General features: G+C 53.1%; 1 protein-coding gene across 5 annotated transcripts in view; it reads left to right on the top strand.

Moving 5' to 3' along the window:
* Pde2a (phosphodiesterase 2A) overlaps positions 1–21,134 on the top strand; it is an 83,705-nt gene that overhangs the window by 28,554 nt on the left and 34,017 nt on the right. For 2 of the 5 annotated variants that reach the window (XM_085692809.2, XM_085692808.2), the window contains one exon: positions 7,760–7,821. The exons of 2 other annotated variants lie outside the window; for them this stretch is intronic. In XM_085692809.2, coding sequence (XP_085548935.1) covers positions 7,760–7,821 — 62 coding nt within the window. Of the gene's footprint in view, positions 1–7,759; positions 7,822–18,639; positions 18,661–21,134 lie in introns of those variants that run through there. One more of the 5 variants, XM_087908653.1, reaches the window with a different exon arrangement.

Below are 21,134 nucleotides of genomic sequence, written 5' to 3'. Positions count from 1 at the left end.
GTGTGTGTGTGTGTGTGTGTGTGTGTGTGTGTGTGTGTAATTTAATTGTATGCATGTGTCTGTGGCTAGGGAGGTGAGTGTGAGGTGTATGAGGTGCATGTTGGGAGATGGAGTCTGAATGTGGTGTGAAGTGTGGGTGGGTGTGAGCCGTGTGACTTTTCAGTGTGAGCTGTGGATTCTGTGATCTTTTCTCACTGTGAAGTGTTTGCATGTAGTGAGAGTGTGAAGCATGTACAGTGAGTTAGGATGCATTAGGGATGCCTTGGGGTGGGGCTGAGGTCTGGGGAAGGAAGTGTGTGCATAAGGTGTGTGGTGTGAAGAAAGAGGTCTATTATGTTTGGCCATGTGTGGAATACAGCAGGTGCCCCATAAATGTTTGTGCAGTGACGTATGTGTGCAAGGAGGGCTTGGCTGCCTTCCTGTCCTTGCTTTCCTCCTAATCAGATCCCTAGAGACACCCTTGCCTGCCCTCCCAACCCAGGCTGTCCCTACCCTTTGCCCTTCATCCTCCTCACTTTGACCAAAGCCTTTGTCTTGAGTTTCCTGCTGAGCAGGCGCTGGACAGGTGGCAGAGGGTGATGCTGTGGTCAGAGAACCTTTGTTCTTTTCCTCTAACTTGTCTCGTGTTTGGGGCCAGGGTTGGAAGGGGTGGGGAGAGGATATATGTGTCAGCAAGTCTACTCTGTTTACTACAGCCTGGGCAAAAGGGAAGGTCTAGCACTGGCCAAACCTTGGTCAGTGTCTCTGAAGGTGCCTCTCTATGCAGAGCAGCCCAGATTGGGCTTGCTGTATACTATTAGAATTGGATGGTCCGGTGTTCTTTCCGGGTTGTCCAGGCTCCCATTTCCTCTTCCCTTCTCTATGTCACCACAGGGAGACAACCAGAAAGATCTCAGTCTGTGTCTGCCTTTGTTGACCCATATCAAACGGAGAGGTCACCACTGTCCTCATAGGAACTGTTGTCAGAAAGAGTTGACCTGGTTAAACTTTGGGGGATCCTTTAGTCTGATGGCAGAGGTCCCAGGCACTAGAGACTCACGTCACACTCTCTAGAGAAGGTTCTAGGAAAGCCCTGTGGGCACTCTCAATAGGCATTAAAGAACATTCTGGACTCCTAAGGTTGGAGGCACAGAGACATCCCAGGTAGCCAGAAGCTGCTAGGGTTTCTGCTTCAGCATTGCCTTCTAGTTTCTAGATGATGCTTCAAATGGGTGAGCGTAAGCTGGACCTTGAAAGTAAAGCAAGGTAGGCAAGGAACTGAGGTGACAAGAGATTCTGCTTTTAGCCAACTGCAAAAGCAGCACGGCCTGGCTTTGGATCGCCAGCCTGGTCTCCAGCTCCTTGTCACTTTTCTATCCGTTGTCTTTGGCCGAGTCACTGTCATAATTGTCATCATTGTCATCACCATCTTTTAGCTAGTTTCTTCTAACTTCTGGGCTCGCCTGACAGGTTAACCCACGCAGCTGTCTACAACACTGATGGAGACCCTACTCTGTGCCACACGGGTACAATTTAAAGTGTTAGGATCACTTTGTGGAATGCTTACCTTCTGCGTGCAGCAGCCCTTCCTCCTGCCTGGATCAGCTGGTTCCTTCTTCCCTCAATGGTTCCCAGATGAAATTGCACTTGGTTCCAGGGAGCCTTCTATGTCCACCCACACCGGGGTCTGGCTTTCTGTGTCCCTAGCTAGGTCTGTCTCCTACTTGCCATGGGATGTTCATGACTGCCCTGGAGAGCTGGCAGAACTGGTGCTCTGAGCACGAAGAGGACCTAAAGCAGCACCCTCCCCAGAATCTTCTCCTTCTGACACTCGCAGAGAAGAGAGATGAGATGGCCGAGCCAGGGCTCATAGCACGTGGCAAGGCCGCTACCACTGTCCAGCTCTCCTGGCCACCAGGCTGGGCTCTGGCCCCAGCATCATGCTGCTCCTTGGCTGGCCTCTGAGCTGCCTGTGGCTGGTAAATGATTATTAATGACCCCCCCTGGCAAAGAGACAGGAAATGCTTCTCAGTCACAGCTGGGCACTCTTGTCTGCCAGCTTACCAGCCGTGCCTGCCCTGGCCATGGTGTGAGCATCATGCTATGTCCATTCTTCCCTGCCATCCTCACTCCCCCTGCCCCTCTTCCAGGAAACCTTCCCCAAATGCTCAGCCAGTTCTTCTAAGACCTGCTCTCATGCGCCTGAGAAGCTCTTGGTCTCCAGATCGTAAACTCAGTTCTTACCCTCTCGGCTGCTCTGGTGGCTTCAGGGCTGGGCTCTCTGTAGCAGGACCTCGGCTACTGGAAGTCTTTAGCCCAGCCTCTTCCTTCTCACACCTGCTCTGCCTGTCCTAAGCATACTCTGTTGTACCACTAGGCTTTTGTTGGTGGATGCTATGCCAATAGGAAGGGTGACTGAGAGATGAGCGAGAAACTGACCATCACGTGTTCCATACCTTCTCTGAGCCTGGGCGTGGTGGGTGCTAGGACTGAGGAGGGAGGGGACCCAGACAGAGGCTGATGCCTGGAATAACTCATTCCACTCTGAGTTAGAGGAAGGGCAAGCTGGGAAGCCTTCAGAAAGAAATAAATCTGATAGCCGAGAGTTGGGCCTGGAGAAGATTCTGGACAGAAGGGAGGATGGTAACTGTGACAACTTGTTGGTGTGGCAGACAGAGGGAAGAAGGCTCTCAAGTACCATGTCCTGCTTGTGGAGCTGGATCTTGGACCACCACGGTGTGGAGGGGGGCAAGCTGAATAGATGGAAGGCCGGGGAGGGACTTCAAGAGACAGATGTGGCTTGTGAGGCTGACAGGACTTACAAACATTTTTAGGACTTACAAATCACCTTGAGGACTCTGGATGTTTTCCAGAGAGTCAGCATGAGGGGGAGCGGGGGTGCAATGTCAGGTCTATGTGCACACACAGCTCCCTGGAGTGGAGACTGAGGTTTAGGCTGCTGTGGTCCAGGCTGGGGATCATCAAGCCTTGTCAGGGAAAGGGTGGAAGGGAGAGGATCCTGTGGAGGAGGAGGAGCTGCTTGGGTGGCTGCTATGTCACCCCTGAGAACTCAGGAGAGGAGACAGTGTGGACAGGAGGGGAGAGCCTGGGCCTCCAAGGATGGAAAAATCTCAGGGGCACATCCCAGGAGGCCACCATCCCTGAGGCCAAAGGGTGAGTGGGCTGCTGAGTCCCCACCTGTGTGTATGTGAGCAACCGGTGTTCTGCCCTGGGCAGAATGTTCAGAACTGGAAAAATTAAAACAAGCTGCAAAAATTAATAGAATTCAAATCCAAAAATGTATTAGTAGAAATGCTAATTTATGAAAATAAGAAATGTACACGATCCTTCTCATGTAAATTGTAAGCTGCTGCTTCCCTAGTCTTTAGCTCAGGCTCCCCCAACTGTCTCAGCCCTGGTCACCCCCCAGGGCCCTGGCCTTCCTGTTTTGAGGAGCCTGCCCTTCCTTTCCAGCTGGTGCCTGGGGTGAAGGAAGACATTTTGCTATTCCTGTCCTTTGCCCTGAGGGAATTAGCCCAGTGCACCCCCATTCACAGTTGGAACACCCAGGGTGGGCAGCAGAGAGGGTGGGGTCAGGCTGGGGTTATACTTGGCGGGGGAGAAAGAGAAGAAGCTGAGAGGAGAAAGACCTGTGAGGCCAGCCACAGCTGACCCGCACAGACATGGGGACTTCAGCAACGCCGTCTCTACAGGTCCGATTTTGCAGTCCCAACGCTGGGCACTGCTGTTTTCCTTGCTTTTTGGTACTCCTGCACCATTTTCTGAGCCGTATTTTCTCACTTGTAAAATGAGGAAGTTAGCAGCCCATAGCTCTGAAGGCTGTGTGAGTACCAGCTCCAGAGGGGTGTGATTTGAAAATCTGGAATTGTCAGCTTGGGGCTCTCACTAGGATGATGCTAGCCTTCCATGATCAGCCCAGGGCTGGGGGGGAGGGGGAATGTGGTTGTGTGATTCCGACATTCTGTGACTTTAAGATGCTGAGACTCTGGGAGCCCAAGATGCGGACATTCTGTGCATGTAGGATTCTAGAATTTGATGATTCAATGATGCTAAATGGGGCTGCTGGGAAGAGCTGCAGCCACCTGCCTTGTTAATGTCAATGTTCAGTTATTAAAAACATAACAAGACGCAATGGAGACAGATAGCTTGGGATGGGATGGCAGCCCCACCCCAAGTGAAGGAGGGGAGGAGGGGTGCCTTGGCAGCAGAGGAGAAAGGGGACCCCTTTAGCCTGGTCACATGGGCTCTCTCCTGCCACAACAGACTTGGTGCATGTTCATGTGAGGGGCCTGGCACTTTCTAAAGCTTGTATGGCATGGGAGTCAACCCATCACCCAGCCATCTTAGACGGTGACCAGAGAGTACCTTTGTTCCCATCCCAGCCCTCAAGGTGTCTTCGTGGAGCTGTAGATGGAAGAAGAAGGAGGGGCTTGCTCACCCCTTTTCTAACAGCTGCCTAAGGGGAAAACAGGGCGTGAGTTCTTCCTGGACACAGGCGTGATGCAGAAACCTTTGCCAGTGAAGGCTGGGAACCCAGAGAGCAACTAGAGGATATTCTCTGCACTCGCTACAGACTTGGTTCTTACCCTGAGGGTCAGGGGACCTGGAAGAGCTGATGGAGTTCTCCCTGAGTCTCAGGTACACCAGGCAGTTTGACACAAGGCAAGCCCAGTCGTCTACTGTCTCCTGCTCCTGGATCCCTTCTGTGCCTCAGTACCCAGGCCAGGGTTGGAAACAAACCCTGACTCAAGGAGAAATCTAGCTTTCTGGAGCCCAACCGTGGCGGCCCTAGAGAAGCCGATCAGGGCTGCATATCCAGAATTCCCCAGCTTACTGGACTGCCAGATCAAAACCAGTCCAGGTCCCATTGCCCAGCAGGTCTGGAATAGAGCTTCCTGGTTCCCTGGGTGCGCCAGCCTTTCCCTTCCCCTGGGATCTCTGCGGAGCAGGAGTGGAGTCTGGATCCAAGTTCAAGGGCAGAGTCCCTCTCTGCCACCTCCAGCTTTCTCCTCCCACAGGCTACAAGGAAGCAGATGGGTGGAGACAGCTGTTTCTGCCCTCTACAAAGCTCCATTGTTACTACCTCCTGTCTTGGACTCAAGGGTAGGGTCCTCTGCAGGGAACCCTCTCCAGCCGACCTCCCCAGGCTCTCAGAGAGCCTTCCTGTGGCTCCCCAGCAGGGCTTTCCTCTCTGCTCTGCATCCTCCTGTCCCCTCATTCTCTCTCATAGCCATGTGCCCCAGGTCTCTCTCTCTGTCTCTGTCTCTGTCTCTCTCTCTCTCTCTGCGTGCGTGCGTGCGTGTGTGTGTGTGTGTGTGTGTGTGTGTGAGAGAGAGAGAGAGAGAGAGAGAGAGAGAGAGAGATTCTTTCAAAAACCATCCTAGGAAAAGTCCTGGAAGATCACATCTAACCCTTTTCTCCCTATGAAGACCGATGAGGAGGGACAGGGCAGGCCCTGCCTGGGGTCACACAGCAGGGTGGCAAGCTCCGTGCTGTGCCCCTTCTCTTCTGGGTGACAAGCACACCCTGCCCTTGGCCTCAGGAATTCAGGGTTTGGGAATTGACCATGGTAGACTTGGCGCAGAATTTGTAGGTCCCTACCAAAGCCGAGCTTGACTTCTCTTAGCCCTGCCTCACAGCCCCAAACTGCCATCCCATCTCTCTTCTTTGTTGGGACCTGTGTCTTCTTCACTGTCTGATTTCTAGATGGCCATTCCCTTTGTCAAATCCTAACCTTGTGACTCTGCAGTGGCTCAGGCCTCCATGCCCGGTATGGGCACTCATGCATACAGACAAACAGATGTGTGCAAAGATATCACAAACACAAGCAAATCTCATTGCAGCTAAGAATCTGACCAGACGGTCAGGTGGTCATTCTGGTTGTCTTCTCTTTGCTATGAGCCCCCCATGCATCTCATGTGAAGCCCTTCAGGGTCCTGTAGATGGGCTCCACCTCACTAGACCCTTAGTGACAATCCTCTCCAAGCCCCCTCTGTCATGAGATCCCTCTCTCCTGTCTCCAGGAGCAACTCAGCTTCCTGTGACTGAGAGGGGAGATCCACAGATCCTAGAGGACAGTGGGGCAATGAAGAGGAACCAACAGGTTGAGACTTGGCATCTTCTCAAATCCAGGCTCCACCTCTTTTTGTGACCTCCCTACCTTATGTCTGGGCATAGCCTTGCCCTTTAGTACTAGGAGTTTTGTGTGCCCTCTAAGGGCAGGTTCTTAGGATACTGGCAATGCATTAAAAGGTAAATACACATTCCCAGAACATGGAGGCGGGGTGGAGGGCTGTGTGACCTGGTTGTGGTGGGCAGATAGAAAAGTGCTCAGCTGGTGAGGGCCTGTGCAGGCCTCTCTAGGAGTCTCCAGGGGTCCTTAGAGGCTCATTGCCACTAACTGTATTTCCCTGGAAGAGGAGGGCATTCAGGACTGTGGGGAAGAGGAGGCAAATGTTTTATGCACAGAAGGGATAGCCCCTCGGGTCAGACACTTATTTCAGCCCACATCATTTCCTCTGCAGGACAAGGCAGGGTTAGTGGGGTCATCACACAGAGGGAAGGGATGGGCCAGAGCCAACATATGCCAGGCCCTGTAGCAGCCAACACAGGTGACCTTGTCATGCCCTGGGTCTGTAGAAGTCATGCCACCGTCATCTGGGGACATAGACACTCTGAGTGACTCTCAGGACTAGCTGTGTATGTAGTAAAGCAGGAAACCCCACAGGACACGGGACATGCGAGACAACCAGACACTTGACAGTCACTCCACAAGCATCCACACACCAGGTGCAGCTACCACCACCTCCCCCATAGCCCCGAAAGCCAGAGATCCTGTAGCCATAGGCAGGTGCCCGGTGCCTGGGTGGGATGAAGGGAATGCCAGGCAGGGAACTCAGCTCTCCTCTGTGCCAGACTGTGTCTCCCCATCCTGCTGAGTGCCTGCCTGAGGCTGTTTATTTCCTTTCGGGGATGGGTGTCTTGTCCCCCTCCCCCATCTCCCCACCCTGTCCCCACCACACGCTTCCGAAGCTGCCAAATCAAATCAGTCCCTGCACCCGCGCCAGGCTGGCATGGAGGCCAGCAGCTGACGGGAACGAAGCCAGGCTCAGAATATCCCACCGCCTGTCCGATGCTGGGACATGCTTGAGGGTGGGGGTGGGGAGGGGCAGGAGCCTGCAGCTGGCGCAGGACAGTGCTTGTTAGAGAGGCTGGGCTTCTCCAAGTTGCCTGGGTAGTGAACCTCTGAGAACAAGTGAGCGGGTCCCCGGTGTGTCTGTCAGGTGCTGTAGCATCTTGTTAGCAGCACTCTGGGAGCCGTGGAGATGGTGCTGGGAGATGCGGCTGGAGACCCAGTCGAGGCCCAGAGGTTCAGGGCCACACTGGGGGTAGCTGCTTGCACATGAGGTGCAATCTCTTGGGATTGTCATCATCTCTGGACTTTGAGCTCCCCCTCTGGAAAATCACTGATTATGTCAGGTGGATGTTCTGATCTCCTTTCACAGATAGGGAAACTGAGGTTTAGGGAAGGTTGAGGAGGTGTCCTGGAGGGACTAAAGGGTGAGTAGAATCATGTTCATTTCTCTGCTTTGGGAGCCCAAGGCCGAAAGGCAAAATGTTCTGAGCAAATGTCCTGAGAAAAAGCAGAGACGGAGATGCTCAGAGAACAAGAGGGCACAAGGAGGCAGGGCTGCCTGGGGGCTGATGGGGGGCGGGCAGGCTGGGGAGGCCTCAGCCCTGGGCCTTCTTGTCTCTGCAGCTGGCCAGGACCCCCTTGCCCAGGAACCAGAATCCCCAGGGAGTAGAGACGAACGGCTGGAGGTGAGAGCTCAGCGGAGGGAAGAGCGGGTGGGCTGTGGGCGTGGGGTGCAGGATTCGGAGGTTGGAGCTACATCTCAGACCCCTTCCAGCCTAAGGGCACGCACGCCAAGACCCCCTTCTCAGTCTGTGCCATTTCGGACTCCTCTGGTTACCACAGCCTTTGGAGTCCCTTTGCACCGCTGAGTTCCTCTCCCAGCCCCACTCCTGCACTGGCCATGTCCCTGACACCCAGTGGCTGCTGGCTTCCAATTGTTCTTGTCTTCCCATGATTGCTAGAAAGATCTTTCTAACAGCCACATTTGAACTCGCCATTCTACTCAGCATTTCTCCATGCTTCCATCTTCTTGACCTTCCGAAGCTCCTCCGGTCTACCACAATCTCCCTCAGCCATTCTTGCTTCACCGAGCACCTGCTGCTGACATCCTAAACTCTTGCGGGCTCTTCCAAGATGGCTCCTCCCACTCTCTATCAGCTCCAGCCCCAGCTGGTTCTTGCTTCCTCCACTGAGCTCTCCCACCTGGCAGTTGGGTGCCAGGGCATTCTGTTGTCTTTTGTCCACTGTGTGCCATAGGACCCTATTTTCTTCATCCTCTGACTCTATGTATGTCCGGCTTGTCCCCTTCACTGTGAGTTCCCTAAGCCTGGGGGTTGTGTTTCTGTCATTCCCTTCCTCCACTGCTGGGGGGGCTGCCAGCCCAGTTCTGACCATATCTTTGGGGTGCCTTGAATTAACCTTCCATGTTTAATGAATAACAGAAATGGGGTGAACTGTGGATTTTGAAGATTGACACAGAGTGGTATGTGTGGGTGTGTGTTTTGTACATGCACATGCATGCATGTATCCTGGCTCATGTGTCTGCCAGTGTGTCCAAGAGAACTGAGAGGAAGTTCTTGCCTGAGTCAGCCCCCTTGGGCTGACACTTTGGGCACATGCTCTCATTCAACTCTTAGCATAACCTAGGACTTCTGTGTTTGGGGGAAGCCAAGACTCAGAGCAGGTGCTGGGGTGGATCAGGGTGGACCTGGGGCTAGGATGCCTCCCTGCCCATTCATCGGGGTCTGGGGCAGGGGCTCAACATGGCTTTCCTACTGCAACATGAGGCTAGGACTGAGAATGCCCCTCGCTGTGGGACCGGGTTCTGGTGCTAGGAGCTGACCAAAGGAAGAGGGAGGATTGGAGTCATTATTAATTTATTTATTAATTATTTATTGCCATGGCATTCCCCATGGGTGGGAGCTCCCTCCAGAGCTGGGACAGATGGTGTTCCTGGGAGCCAGCAGTATCTCAGCAGCCTTGGCCACCCTCCAGGAAAGATTGCATTTGTCACCCACCCAGGAAGCCACGACGGGAGGGATTTGGAGAAGCTGAGACCTCTAGGGTTGCGGGGGCTGAAGGAGCCCGGCTCTAGGTTCTGTGTCTCTGCGCAGACTCAGTACCTCAGCCATTGTCCCTATGTCTGCACACTCACAGACAGTCCCTTCCCCATTCTACTAACCTCACCTTCTCCAGGGCCTCCTTGGATCAAGCCTCCCCCAGTCCTGTGTTTGGGTCCTTCTCACCCGATTAAAGATTCTAGCCTAGGACTGTCTCAGCTCTGTTCTGCCCACAACCCTTCACTCACCTCAAAGGATGGTCATCATTAGCTTTGCCTTTTGAGAGATCCTGCTCTGGGTCTGGACCTGTCACTTCCCCGTGTGTGACCATAGCTGTCAGGTAACCATCCTGGATCCATCTTCCTCACCTGCAAGTGGAGGTCAGATCTCCCGATGGACATAGTTTGGGTTGGTAGAGTGCTTGCTTAGCAAGAACAAGGCTCTGCATGAATCAGGCATGGTGCTGCATGCCTTTAATCTCAGCATTCAGGAGTCAGAGGCAGGAGGATACAAAGTTCAAGGTCATCGTCAGATTCACATTCAGTTCAAGGTCAGTTTGGGGTACATTATACTTTGTCTTAGAACAGAACAAAACAACATAAAACAAGCAAGTAACAACAAAAGCCTAAACAAACAAAAAGGTCCCCCATCTTACTGGGACAGAAGCATTGTTATTAGCGGCTGGAGAAGCCTCAGGGCACATGTGAAGACCTGGCCCAGGCCTGTGTGGCAGCAGCTTGTGGGACAAGCTTTCTTGCTCAGTGTTCATTAGAGTCAGACCTAAGCTGCCTGCCCTTCACCACACACAAGACAGTGCGTGCAGCAGGGCTGAGGTGAGGCTGCAGAAGTTCTGCCGTGTGGGGCGTTCTTCTGGCACTGTCTTGGCAGCAGCGATTGGCCGTGCTGCCAGCACCCCCCACCCAGCAGGCATGGGTCCCGCATACTCTTTAGGGATAACTCCCTGGCCCTTGGCCAGCTGGAGGCCTGGGAGCTCTAGCTGGGACGAAGGCTGGAACAGGTGCCGAGATGGCCACAGGCGTGGGCAATGGCACAGGTGCCTAGACCAAGTGCCCCGTTGCGCAGTGCATCCATTGCAGCTCCGTGGCTGCTTTTGGAGAAAATAAATACCCTTCTCTGTGAAGTTTCCCACCTCAGGTTCGGCCAGTCTCCTCCCTGCCTGGACGCTCACAGCTTGAAGCCTCCCCAAGGGCACCGCTGGCACCGAGGGCACCACACAGGTTCCGGGTTGTGTATCTCCTCTCCAGTGGTTGGAAACACCTGACTCTATCATCCATCTTGGGTTCACTGGGACCTGGCATACAGGGGGTGCTTAATAAAGACTTCTTGAATGAATGGGCACTCCTGTGCATAGGATTGAAATAGTTCTAAGAAAGAGGCTCAGTTGGTGGATTAGGGAAATCATGGAGGCTTCTGGGAGGCGGCCTTGAAACAGTGAAGGCTGCGGAGAGAAGGCCAGAGATCAGCTGGGCTGTCAGAATCCATGTAGTCAGCTCCTGACAGAACCAACCAAGGGAGACAGGAAGCAAGGACCCCTGGGTAGAAGAGTATGAAACTCAGCCCCGGAGAGGAGCCCTCAGGAGGTAGGAAGGTGTGGTTTGAGCTAGGGACAAGCTGGGGGCTGCAGAGGTGGATGCGGGGCCCATGTGCTGGTTAACAACGGTCAGAGCAGGGAGCCAGCAAAGCAAGACTGCTGCTGTGACGGAGAAAGGCTTGAGTGAGCACAGGTGGGCAAGGAGGATAGCTCCACATGCCAGGGGGCACAGGTCCTGGGCAAAGGGCGCCGGGATGAGGCGGGAAGGGCCACGGTAAAGGCTGTTTTCCAGGCCTACTTGAATGTTCTTGATCAAGCACTCTCGTTGCCAGCTGTTCTGCTTCCTCCTGAATTCTCACATCAGGCAAGTGGCCTCAGTGCCAACAAGTTGGCTGTAGCATCTGGCATTCACGGGGGCCCTGAGACCCTGCCATCTGTCTGTGCCCACCTGTCAGGTTGCACAGGCCTGGGGCATGTAGGGCCTTGGGACTAGAGAAGGGTCTCAGCTGTCACCCTAGCCTGTCTCCTGTCTGCCCATCCATCTGTCCACACCCTGAATGATGAGAGAACAGTGGAAATGATTTCACAGGCAGGTCAGAAAAGCATAGTCAGAAGGGAGAGGTGTTGGGGAAGACACAGGCCAGGCTGCAGGCGAGCTTGGGCCCAGCAAGAGATCCGGGCTCCTTCAGAACCCAGAGTCAGCTCAGACAAACAACAGGGACTGCCTGAGAAACACATAGCAGGCCCACAGTGGTGCTGGGACAGATGCTGAGGGCCCAGGCGTGAGCGTGAGAGATGAGCTCCCCCCTCCTCATCCTGCTTGGCCCTTGGCTGTAAACACTCAGAGAACAAGTTCCGTTTCCCGGGAAATATTTATCTCAGGCCGTGTGGAGAGCGTGTGCGTTGGCCTGCTCGTGTCCTTCCTGCAGGTTGGCCCAGGCAAGAGGTGAGGGGCCTTGGCAGCCTTTAGGGACAATCTGTAGGGCCACAGGAAAAGCCAGGAAGGAGGGGTGTACCCTGAGTTCCCTGACTGGAGCCTGAGTCAGAACCATGCTGGTCTGGGCAGGAGGAACCTGTGTTTTTCTAATTCCACAGTGTGACCTCTGCTCTCTCCTCTTCATCCTTGTCAGTCCCGGCCCCGCCAGGTTCCTGTCTCTACGGCATTTTGCCCCTGTCTGGTTCCCCAACTCTAAGCCTTTTCTTTCTCTTCCTTCATATTTCTCCGCTCTCAGAGGCTTCCATAGGGGCGACTTCCTCTGGGATAGTGTTTCTAACTCGCTGGCCTTCTGACCCTGTGGCATCTACCCTCCTTCCTCTCTGTCAGGCTTCCAGGCTGAGGCCTGCTGGTCTTGTCCAAAGTCGGTCAGACAATGTTTGTCATAGACTGCCAGGAGTCTCACTAGGAAGCAGAGGGCTGGGCATGCAACTTCCAGTCTGGTCGATGAACAAGGCCCAGTGAGTGTCTCCTGTGCCCCTCTCATGGGTCCAGGCACTTGAAGAATTTGAGTATATTGAGAGGAGACCATGAAAGGCCCTGTGAGCTCACACAGAATCAGCAGGGAGGCAGAGGAGGCCAGAGTTCTTGCTGACTGGCTTCAGGTTGTATGTCCCAGACCGGCCAGGCCCGACTGAACCCTGACAACAGGAAACCCCTGAAGGAGCAAGCATCAGCTGCGGCCTCTGAGCACAACAACAGGAAACAGTGTTGCCAGGAGGCAGCAGCTCTGTGATCCTGCCCAGCAAAGGCGTGTGTGTGTGTGTGTGTGTGTGTGTGTGTGTGTATGTGTGCGCATGCGCGCGCGCTGCAGGTAACACAGGGACACTGACTGTGGGACAACGGATGTTCTATAGGGTGTGTAACCTTGGGTCTATGACATGTGATACTAAGTGTGTGAGAGTGCTCATGGGATACTGTGTGGAGAGTGAATGTGTGACCCAGTTGTGTGTGAGACAGTAGGCATGTTCCATGCGGCTCTGAGGTTAAGCATGAGTGCCTAACAGGCGTGATGTCATGAGAATCAGATACATAAACGTGGGGAAATGACACTATGTGGTAACAAGTGTGTTTCTGAGCTTGTGGCTCGATTGTCTTGCTCTGACTGTGAGACCCAGTGTGTGCCCCAAGGATAGGATGCAGTAAGGCTGCGTGTGAACAAGCTTGTGTGAACAAGGATGCGACGTGAAGCGACAGCAAGTGTGAAGATGGTCATGCTGCATGCAGCCCCAGCCTGACAAGGAGCATGTGATGTGTAACGGCCATGCCAAAGTGAAATGGGACAACAATGCTGAGTCTGACAGCGTTGTCAGAACACAGCGATGGCGTGAGGCAGGAGAGTAACAACAGTACACAGGACAGTTGGAAAGATGGCCCCGAATGCTGTGCATGGTGAGTGGAGGGACACAGCAGGGAGACAGGCAGGCCTTTGAGATGGTTGGGAGGTTGGAATGATTGAACTTGTTGGCGACTTTGAAAGTGAGAAAGAAGGAAGAGGCTGCCTTCTCATGGACAGGGGAGGCTGATAACCACTCAGGTGGGCAGGGAGACAGCTTAGCTGGGAGAATGCTTGTCCAGTCTGAGGATCTGCGTGTGAGCATCTGATCCTCCCACATTAAAAAAAAAATGGCATGTGCAACAACAGCCCACACTTGTAACCCCAGTCCTGAGGAGACAGAGACAGGAGAACTCTGGGACTTACAGACCAGGCTGAATGAGGGCCACAGTCAGTGAGAGACCTTGTTGAAAAGCTAATGTGGAGGGCGGAAGATGAAGACACCTGAGATTAACCTCTGGCTTCTGACTTCTGTGCACGCACGCACGCATGCACGCACGTACGCACGCACACACATACACATCCCTCGGTGACAAATTGAGCTAGAAGCCAGGGCAACGTGGTAATATGAGCAATGACATACGTAGCTATGCAGAGGAGGGATGGGTTGCTAGAGAAAAGGTCAGGGTCAAGGAAGACGAAAATATTTTTTATTGTGGAAATTTTTAATTTAATTTAATTTAATTGAGACTGGGTCTCACTATGCAGCCCTAGGTGGTCTGGCACTCACTATGTAGACCAGGCTGTCCTCAAACTTATATAGATCCACCTGCCTCTGACTCAACTCCTGAGTGCTGGGATTACACCTGGCTCCAAATAAAAACACTTTAAGCACAATACCACCACGAAGGACAAACTGCCATCCAGCAGTTGAGAAGATTGAGGAGGAGATTTAGTCGGTAACTGTGTGGTTCCTTTTCCCTTTCGCTTTCAGTTCTCTCCCATTAAACTGAGAAACTGTTTACTTGTGGTAAAATATACACAGGAGCGAGTCCTTAAATGTGTTCACATTGTTTCTAGGCCAGGCTCCAAAGTTCATTCTCCCAAACAAAATCTACCTAAGAAAGTCTCTGCCTCCTGCCGCCCACCTGTCTCCCCTCCCCCTCCCCCCACTAGTCCCCCCTCCTGCAACCTCCCTCCCATTTCTTCCTCTCTAGGGAGCTCACGTAACTGGACTCATGTGGTATTTGTCTTTTGAGGACTGCCTTTTATGTCACTGAACATACTGTCCTGAGGCTCATTGTGACAGAACTTTCCTCCTTTCTGGGCAAGGGATACTCCAATGTGCGTGTTTTTGCGTATCTGTTTGTCCATCCATAGTCACGCATGTCGTCACCACTGTTTAGCTGTGGTGGATGTTGTGCCTACAAACATGGATGTGCAAAGATCCATTTAGGACTCTGCTCTCAATGATCTTGGGTATATATTAATAATTACTTTTTCTGAACCGTGAGGTAATAATCTCCATTGATTTTCATGCTTTTTTCTTTTCTTTTTTTTTCAGTCTCTTAAAAAATTATCTTTTCTTTAGTGTGTGTGCATGTGTCCAATTGCTTGTTTGTGTCGAGACCGTGGCTCGCGTGTGGAGGTAGAGGCCAGCGTGCAGGAGTCAGCCCTCTCCTCTACCGTGGGGATGCCAGGAATCGCGCTCAGGGTCGGGGCAACCACCTTCGGCACCGAGTCACTGTGCAGCCCTGTTGGTTTTGAGACAGTGTTTTACCACGCACCCCAGAATGGCCTTGAGCTCACAGTCTTCTTGCCTCTGCCATTGAGTCCTGGAGTCCCAGGTATCCAGCAGCTCCCGTGGCTGTGTTGGATGTGGCCACACTGTGTCTCAGCATCTGCATTGCCATGGAGTCCCATCACAGCGTAGAAGACCAGCCCTTCTGTTTTCTGGCCTTCCTGATGGTGTGACGTGTCCTCTCGCCCTGGTTTTGCTTTTCTTTTCTGTTTAGAGATGCCGAATGTCTTTCCGCTTGGCCATCTGTGTATCCTCTCTGGGAAAATGTCCACACGAGTCCTCTGTTCCTACTGGAGGTTTGGATTGGTGCTGGTGGGCTATAGGAGTTCTTGATGTATTCAACCTTTATTAGATGCAATATTTCCCTCTCGTTTTGTGGGTCATTTTGCTGAAATATTTTATCTTACTTCTTTTAACTCAGCAGGTGTCCTTATGGCATTTTCACTTAGACTTAGTTTTTTTGACTCTCCTCACCCCACCCTTCTACTTCCTTATCTCCTTGATCCTCTCATCCCCCCCTTAAATTCTTCTGTTTAGTATTCCACCTGCTACTTTCAAATCGCTTTTTATTCCTTTATTTATTTAGTTTGGAGCCTGAGAGGTGCTGGGTGGCATCAGAATGAGACAGTGTGACGCAGAACCAGCACGAAGCTTCACCCAGTGCCGTGAAGGGTAGACAGCGGCCTGGTGTGACAGCCAGTGCAGACTCTGGAGTGACTGCATCATTGAGTATTTGGGACCTCTGTGAGCAGGTGACGGTGACTGTGTCCTGGGGGACACAGAGCATAGCACTGTGTGGGAGTGAGAGGGCCTGAAGATGTTTTGTGAGTGACGGTGCCTGAAACCAGTCCCAGTCTCACCTGCTGACCCTCAGAGGAGGATGAGTATTGTAGTCTGGACAAGAGAACTTCTCATCCGGGATGGAAACGGTGTCTGTGAGCTGTTGTGAGGAGCCAGTTCTCACCTGGGGTAGAAACGGTGTCTGTGAGCTGCTGCGAGGAGCCAGTTCTCACCTGGTGTAGAAACGGTATCTGTGAGCTGTTGTGAGGAGCCAGTTCTCACCTGGGGTAGAAATGGTGTCTGTGAGCTGCTGCGAGGAGCCAGTTCTCACCTGGTGTAGAAACGGTGTCTGTGAGCTGGTGCGAGGAGCCAGTTCTCACCTGGTGTAGAAACGGTGTCTGTGAGCTATTGTGAGGAGCCAGTTCTCACCTTGTGTAGAAACGGTGTCTGTGAGCTGCTGCGAGGAGCCAGTTCTCACCTGGTGTAGAAACGGTGTCTGTGAGCTGGTGTGAGGAGCCCTTGCTGCTCTGGGTACCCCGGGAGGATTTGTAGGGCAGGGCTGACTTACCCTGGAACAAGAGTTCTGAGCGTGAACAACCTGACCACGAGCAGTGTCCTAGCTCATTGTTCTGTTTATTGAGCCTTAGTTTCCTCAAGCACCACATGCAGCTGTTGGTAGAATTATAGGAAACAGTCCCGCATGCTGGGTGATGGTTTCGTCCCTCAAGGTACTTCCCCCTCAACCCTGAACTCCAGACATTAGTGGACAGGAGCATCCAGGGAGCAGTGGTGAGAGACGCTCTCCTGCCCTCAGCCCTCTTCTCTCTCTCCACTCTCTCCTGTCCCTGGCTCGGCCTTATTCCTGCCTTCCTTTCTCCCAGACCGCTGCTGTCTGCACCAGTCCACGAGCCCCCGGCACAGGTTCTTCAGGGCTCATTCAGTTCAGACCAGTGCAATTTGCTCATGGAAAAATACAAACCAACCAACCAAACAAACCATAATTTGGTTAATCACACCAGTAGGGGATCCGGGCCTAATGGGGAAAAGGGAAGTGCAGGTGGTTCATTCCACCAGCTGAGGACACAGGTCTCCACTGTCCAGGACCCTAACCGCTCCTTCAGGCTCTTTATGGAGCCTAGGGGGTCCAAAGCTTGGGTTACCCCAAGCCTCACTAGAGCCCCCTTGTTTTCCCTGATTAAGTCCTCACCTGATTCTAGACCTCTTTTCTAGGCAACCATGAGAGTTGGGTTGGGGGGAATCTCAGAGCCCCCAGACTGGGTTGGCTGGGCCCAGCACCTCAGCTGTAGTCTGTGCTCCTCATGGCTCCTGTGGGACATTCTCCTGAGCCTTGGAACGGGAAGGCTCAAAGGAGGGTCATGGGAGAAGAGTGTTAGAAGTTCGGAAGGGGTGGGTTGTCCTGTAAGCCTCCACTGAAATGTAGCATTCTGTTCCAGACTCAGAGTCCCTCCAGTCCCGGGCTGTCCTGGAGGTAGGACAGGAAGAGACCTGCCATTGCTTGTTATCTACAAGGCCCCTTACCCATGCATATTAGCTCTTGGACAAGGACTCCAGAGGAGTCCCGAGTGTGTGACACTGACATTGGGCCTTCTCTGTGCACCGAGACTTGCCTTTTCACGGCAGAAGGCTGGGGTCACTTCTTTTTCTACCTTCTCAAAGGTGGTTCCATATCCCTGGAGTCAGCTTAGGCAAAACATGGCTGATTCTAGCTCTGGGAAGGTACCATTTGCAAAACAGCCCGCTGAGACTGGGTTAGATTTGTTGAATATGTGTGGCATGTGCTGGACCCCAGGGAGGTGCATGGTGAGAGGAACCCGACCCGTGATGCCAGCTACAGACTCATCTGCTCACTCAGACCCAAGACCAACCACTAGGCCATTCGTGGTCTCCCAGACAGTTACGTACCACTACACACACCGGACTCATGCCGGCCTCAATGACCTTATTCATACATGCCCAGACACACGTGAAGGTCACCCATAAATACAGACGGCCACATGGATCCAGAAGATTTATAGACAGATGTATTTTAGCCTTCCCAGGCTTCCATGGAAGTACAGACACATACTTTCACACAGATGTTTCTCTCTCATGAGCCAAGGGACATACTCAGCTGTGGTCATATGATGGTCCTTAGAGACACACCATTATAGACGGCATGTACTTAGGTCACCAGTAAAGTGAGAACTCCCAGTTCCCCAGAGAGAGAGAGAAAAAAGCCAATTCTGATGAATGTGCCGAGATTCACAATGAGAAAATCCTCTCAAATGCTATTAAAATTTTCCTTTGCAAAATAAAATTTGTTTTGAATCACACAGAAGGTCTGAGGTTCTGAGAGGAGGCGTTTTCTCCCAGAGAACCCTGACTCCTAATTACCCGGTCCTGGTGTGTGTGTGACTGTGTGAGCATGTGTGTGACTGTGTGACAGTGTGTGACTGTGTGAGCATGTATGTGACTGTGTGAGCATGTGTGTGACTGTGTGAGCATGTGTGTGACTGTGTGAGCATGTGTGTGACTGTGTGAGCATGTGTGTGACTGTGTGACAGTGTGTGACTGTGTGAGCATGTGTGTGACTGTGTGAGCATGTGTGTGACTGTGTGAGCATGTGTGTGACTGTGTGAGCATGTGTGTGACTGTGTGAGCATGTGTGTGACTGTGTGACAGCGTGTGACTGTGTGAGCATGTGAGTGGATGAGCCCATGTATGTCCTGTGTGTGTGACTGTGTGAGCATGTGTGTGGATGAGCCCATGTATGTCCTGGCCCCAGCTCCCAGCCCCTGGGGAGATGAGAAGGGAGAGTGGGAGAAATTCTGCAGAATCCGGATGTTTGTTCTCTGGCTTCTGGGTCCTCCAAAGGCAAACAAATAGCTTTGGATGCCAGCCTGCCTGCCGGGTGGGACTGGTGAGTGCGTGAAGAGCCTGCTGCTCTGGCCCTGGAGCTCCACCAGCTGGGATCCTGTACATCAGTGCACGGTGACGGAGGTCCTGGCCAGTTTCTGCTGTGCCTCTCTCTGGGGATTGGTTCTTGCAGCTGAAAAATGAAGGTAGGGAGAAGGTGAGGCTAGATGGGCTTCCCTTGGAGGCTGAGACAGATGGTGAGACTTGGGACCTGGTACAAATGAGAACAGGCTGGGAGGAGATACAGAGTGGGCAATGAGAGTACAGACCCAAAACATGGGGTCTCAGAGCCTACGAGGTCTCCCTACCAACTCTCTGGTTCACTGGAGGAGATGCTAGATCCTGCAGGCCTAGGCCCTGCCCTGCTGTAAATGGGGGGACAACCAGGGAGCAGAGCTGGGGCTCCTGGAGGACCAGACCAGGGCGAGAAGAGAGGATGCTGGGGTACAGGAAATGGGGAACAAAGATGCCAGTGGGAGAGGGTAAAGAGGGTCATGGGTAAAAGGCAGCTGTTGAGCAGAGACCTGAGTTTGAAGAGACTGAGAAAGAACTCAAGTGACAGTGTCCTCCGACCTTTTTGCCCCTCTGGAGGTGGCCACGGGAACCTTGCCAAAAGCTCCTCACTGCCTAGGAACTCAGAGTGCATTGGGATTTGAGGAGCCAGGGCCATTCCATAGGGGGGACTCTTGGGTCTCACTTCTGTTTTAGCAGGGTCGGGGAGCCCAGTGCGGAACACATCCCAAAGGAAGGGGCATGCCTGAGATGAACCCTGTCCAGACAATCCTTCACCCCAACCCCCAGTAAGAAGGGCTATTTTTAGGGATAATAAAAGTGCTCACACATTCCAGCAGGGGCAGGGAGAGGGAGAGGAGGGGCAGGAGTCAGTGCAGAGTGTGTGGGGAGGGTGGGGGAAGGGGACTTCTCTGGTTCTGCCTTCAAGGGTTTCCCTAGGAGGAGGAGGTCATTCCTGACTGCCCCTCCAGTCCTGTCTCCAGGGTCCCCTCCTGGCTCTCCCGTGTGTCCCTGCTTCTGAATTGGTCTCTGTCTCCACCTTTCTCATATTCCCATTCTCCTGGGATTTGGGGAACAGCTGGGACCGGCTAAGTTGTGAGGATGAAGCCAAATACAGTCACAGGAGGAAGCAGTGTGAGGCTGTGGGATCTACAGACACCAGAGAGACACACCAAGACAAGCAGACACAGAAGTCCCTGGGGAGGTACTGGGATGGATGGAGACAGAGCCAGGACCAACCCCAGGCAGGTACCATGGGACAGCCAGTTCTCTGCCTGGTCCCAGAAGAGCCCAGCATTAGACCCCTGGTTAGCCTTTCCTTCCTGCTTCCTGCAGGCCACACATCACTCTGTGTCAAGCCTGTGCCATTTAGCATTTATCATCTCTTGTGGACACAGCAGGGAAGGGGACGGTGGAAGAGTGGGAGACAAGAGACTCTGCCCAGACCTAGATAGAGACACCAGATCCATTCCACACTGGAGAGGTGACCAGTCTATCCCTTGACCAAAGCACCACTTGAGAGGCCCAAAGCCACAGAAGAGAGGGGCCTGCTCGTGCCTCTAGGGGAGAACCTGACTGTGAATTCAGTGCAAGTACACCTGAGGACTATAGACTCTGGTTCCATATGGATTCCCACGAGGACTGGGGTGGGGACAAGGTCAGTGTGTAGGAAGACTTCCTAGAACAGGTGATCGCTCTTATTGGGGGTCTCTGATCCACCGGCCTTGGGTTTTTGCCCATCCAGAGACGACCCTGAAGAGCCTGGCTTGTCAAGATACCTTGAAAATGCTGTCAAAAGTTGCCAATGAGAAGCACCCTCTCATTTCATAGACTCTTCCTCTAGGACTCTCATCATGGGCCCCAGAGACCTCTACTGTCTCCAGGCCTGGGGCCTCCAGCAGACTGGGGGCCACCCTTCTGCTGAGGAGTGCACAGGCCTCTTTTGGGGGCCAGCTGTGCTGAGCTAGGTGGGAGAGAGTGGCTGTGAAGGGGCAGCCGCTACGTGTAGGGTCCCAGGTGAGAGGAACACTCACTGGCTTTCTCACTCACTCATCTGACACTGGTCCAGCTAGGCACTCGGCATCCCTTTCTCCTGATTGGGTCATTGTGTCTGATTTTGGGAGGCTTCTGGACCTTCAAGGGCATGTGAGGGGTGGGGTACAGACATTCAGGCTCATGGAACCAAGAGCTGGATTGTCAGCCCACCTAGGCATTTTTTTTTTTCAGGACACTGATGCCCTTGGGTCCCCTCTTTCCTGTACACTCTGGAGGACAGTGTACTTACCTCCTTACTACCTAGGCATCTCCCCAGGTGCAGCTCTGAGTCACCAGGTGCTTACACTGGCCTCCACTGAATGTCCCACTGTGCTCAGATCAACCCTCATGGTCATGGAGATGGGAAGCCAAGACGGCTGGGCGGTAGTGGCAAGGAGGTTATGGTGATGTGCTCAGGAGCTGTGCTGTGCTGGTGAGAAGGAGGCAGCTGAAGGTAGGGAGGGTGCAAGAAGCCAGAACCTGTCCTATGTCAACATGTTCTTATGTCTCCTAGGCAGGGCCATCACCTCCTGCCATACTCAACTCTTGCCTCTCTCCTCTTTACATGTTAGCT

Source organism: Myodes glareolus, chromosome 7, assembly GCF_982192425.1.
Source record: "Myodes glareolus chromosome 7, mMyoGla1.1, whole genome shotgun sequence".
NCBI classification, from domain to species: domain Eukaryota; kingdom Metazoa; phylum Chordata; class Mammalia; order Rodentia; family Cricetidae; genus Myodes; species Myodes glareolus.
Note: the sequence above shows the minus strand (reverse complement) of the source record. Positions and strands in the feature narration are given on the sequence as shown.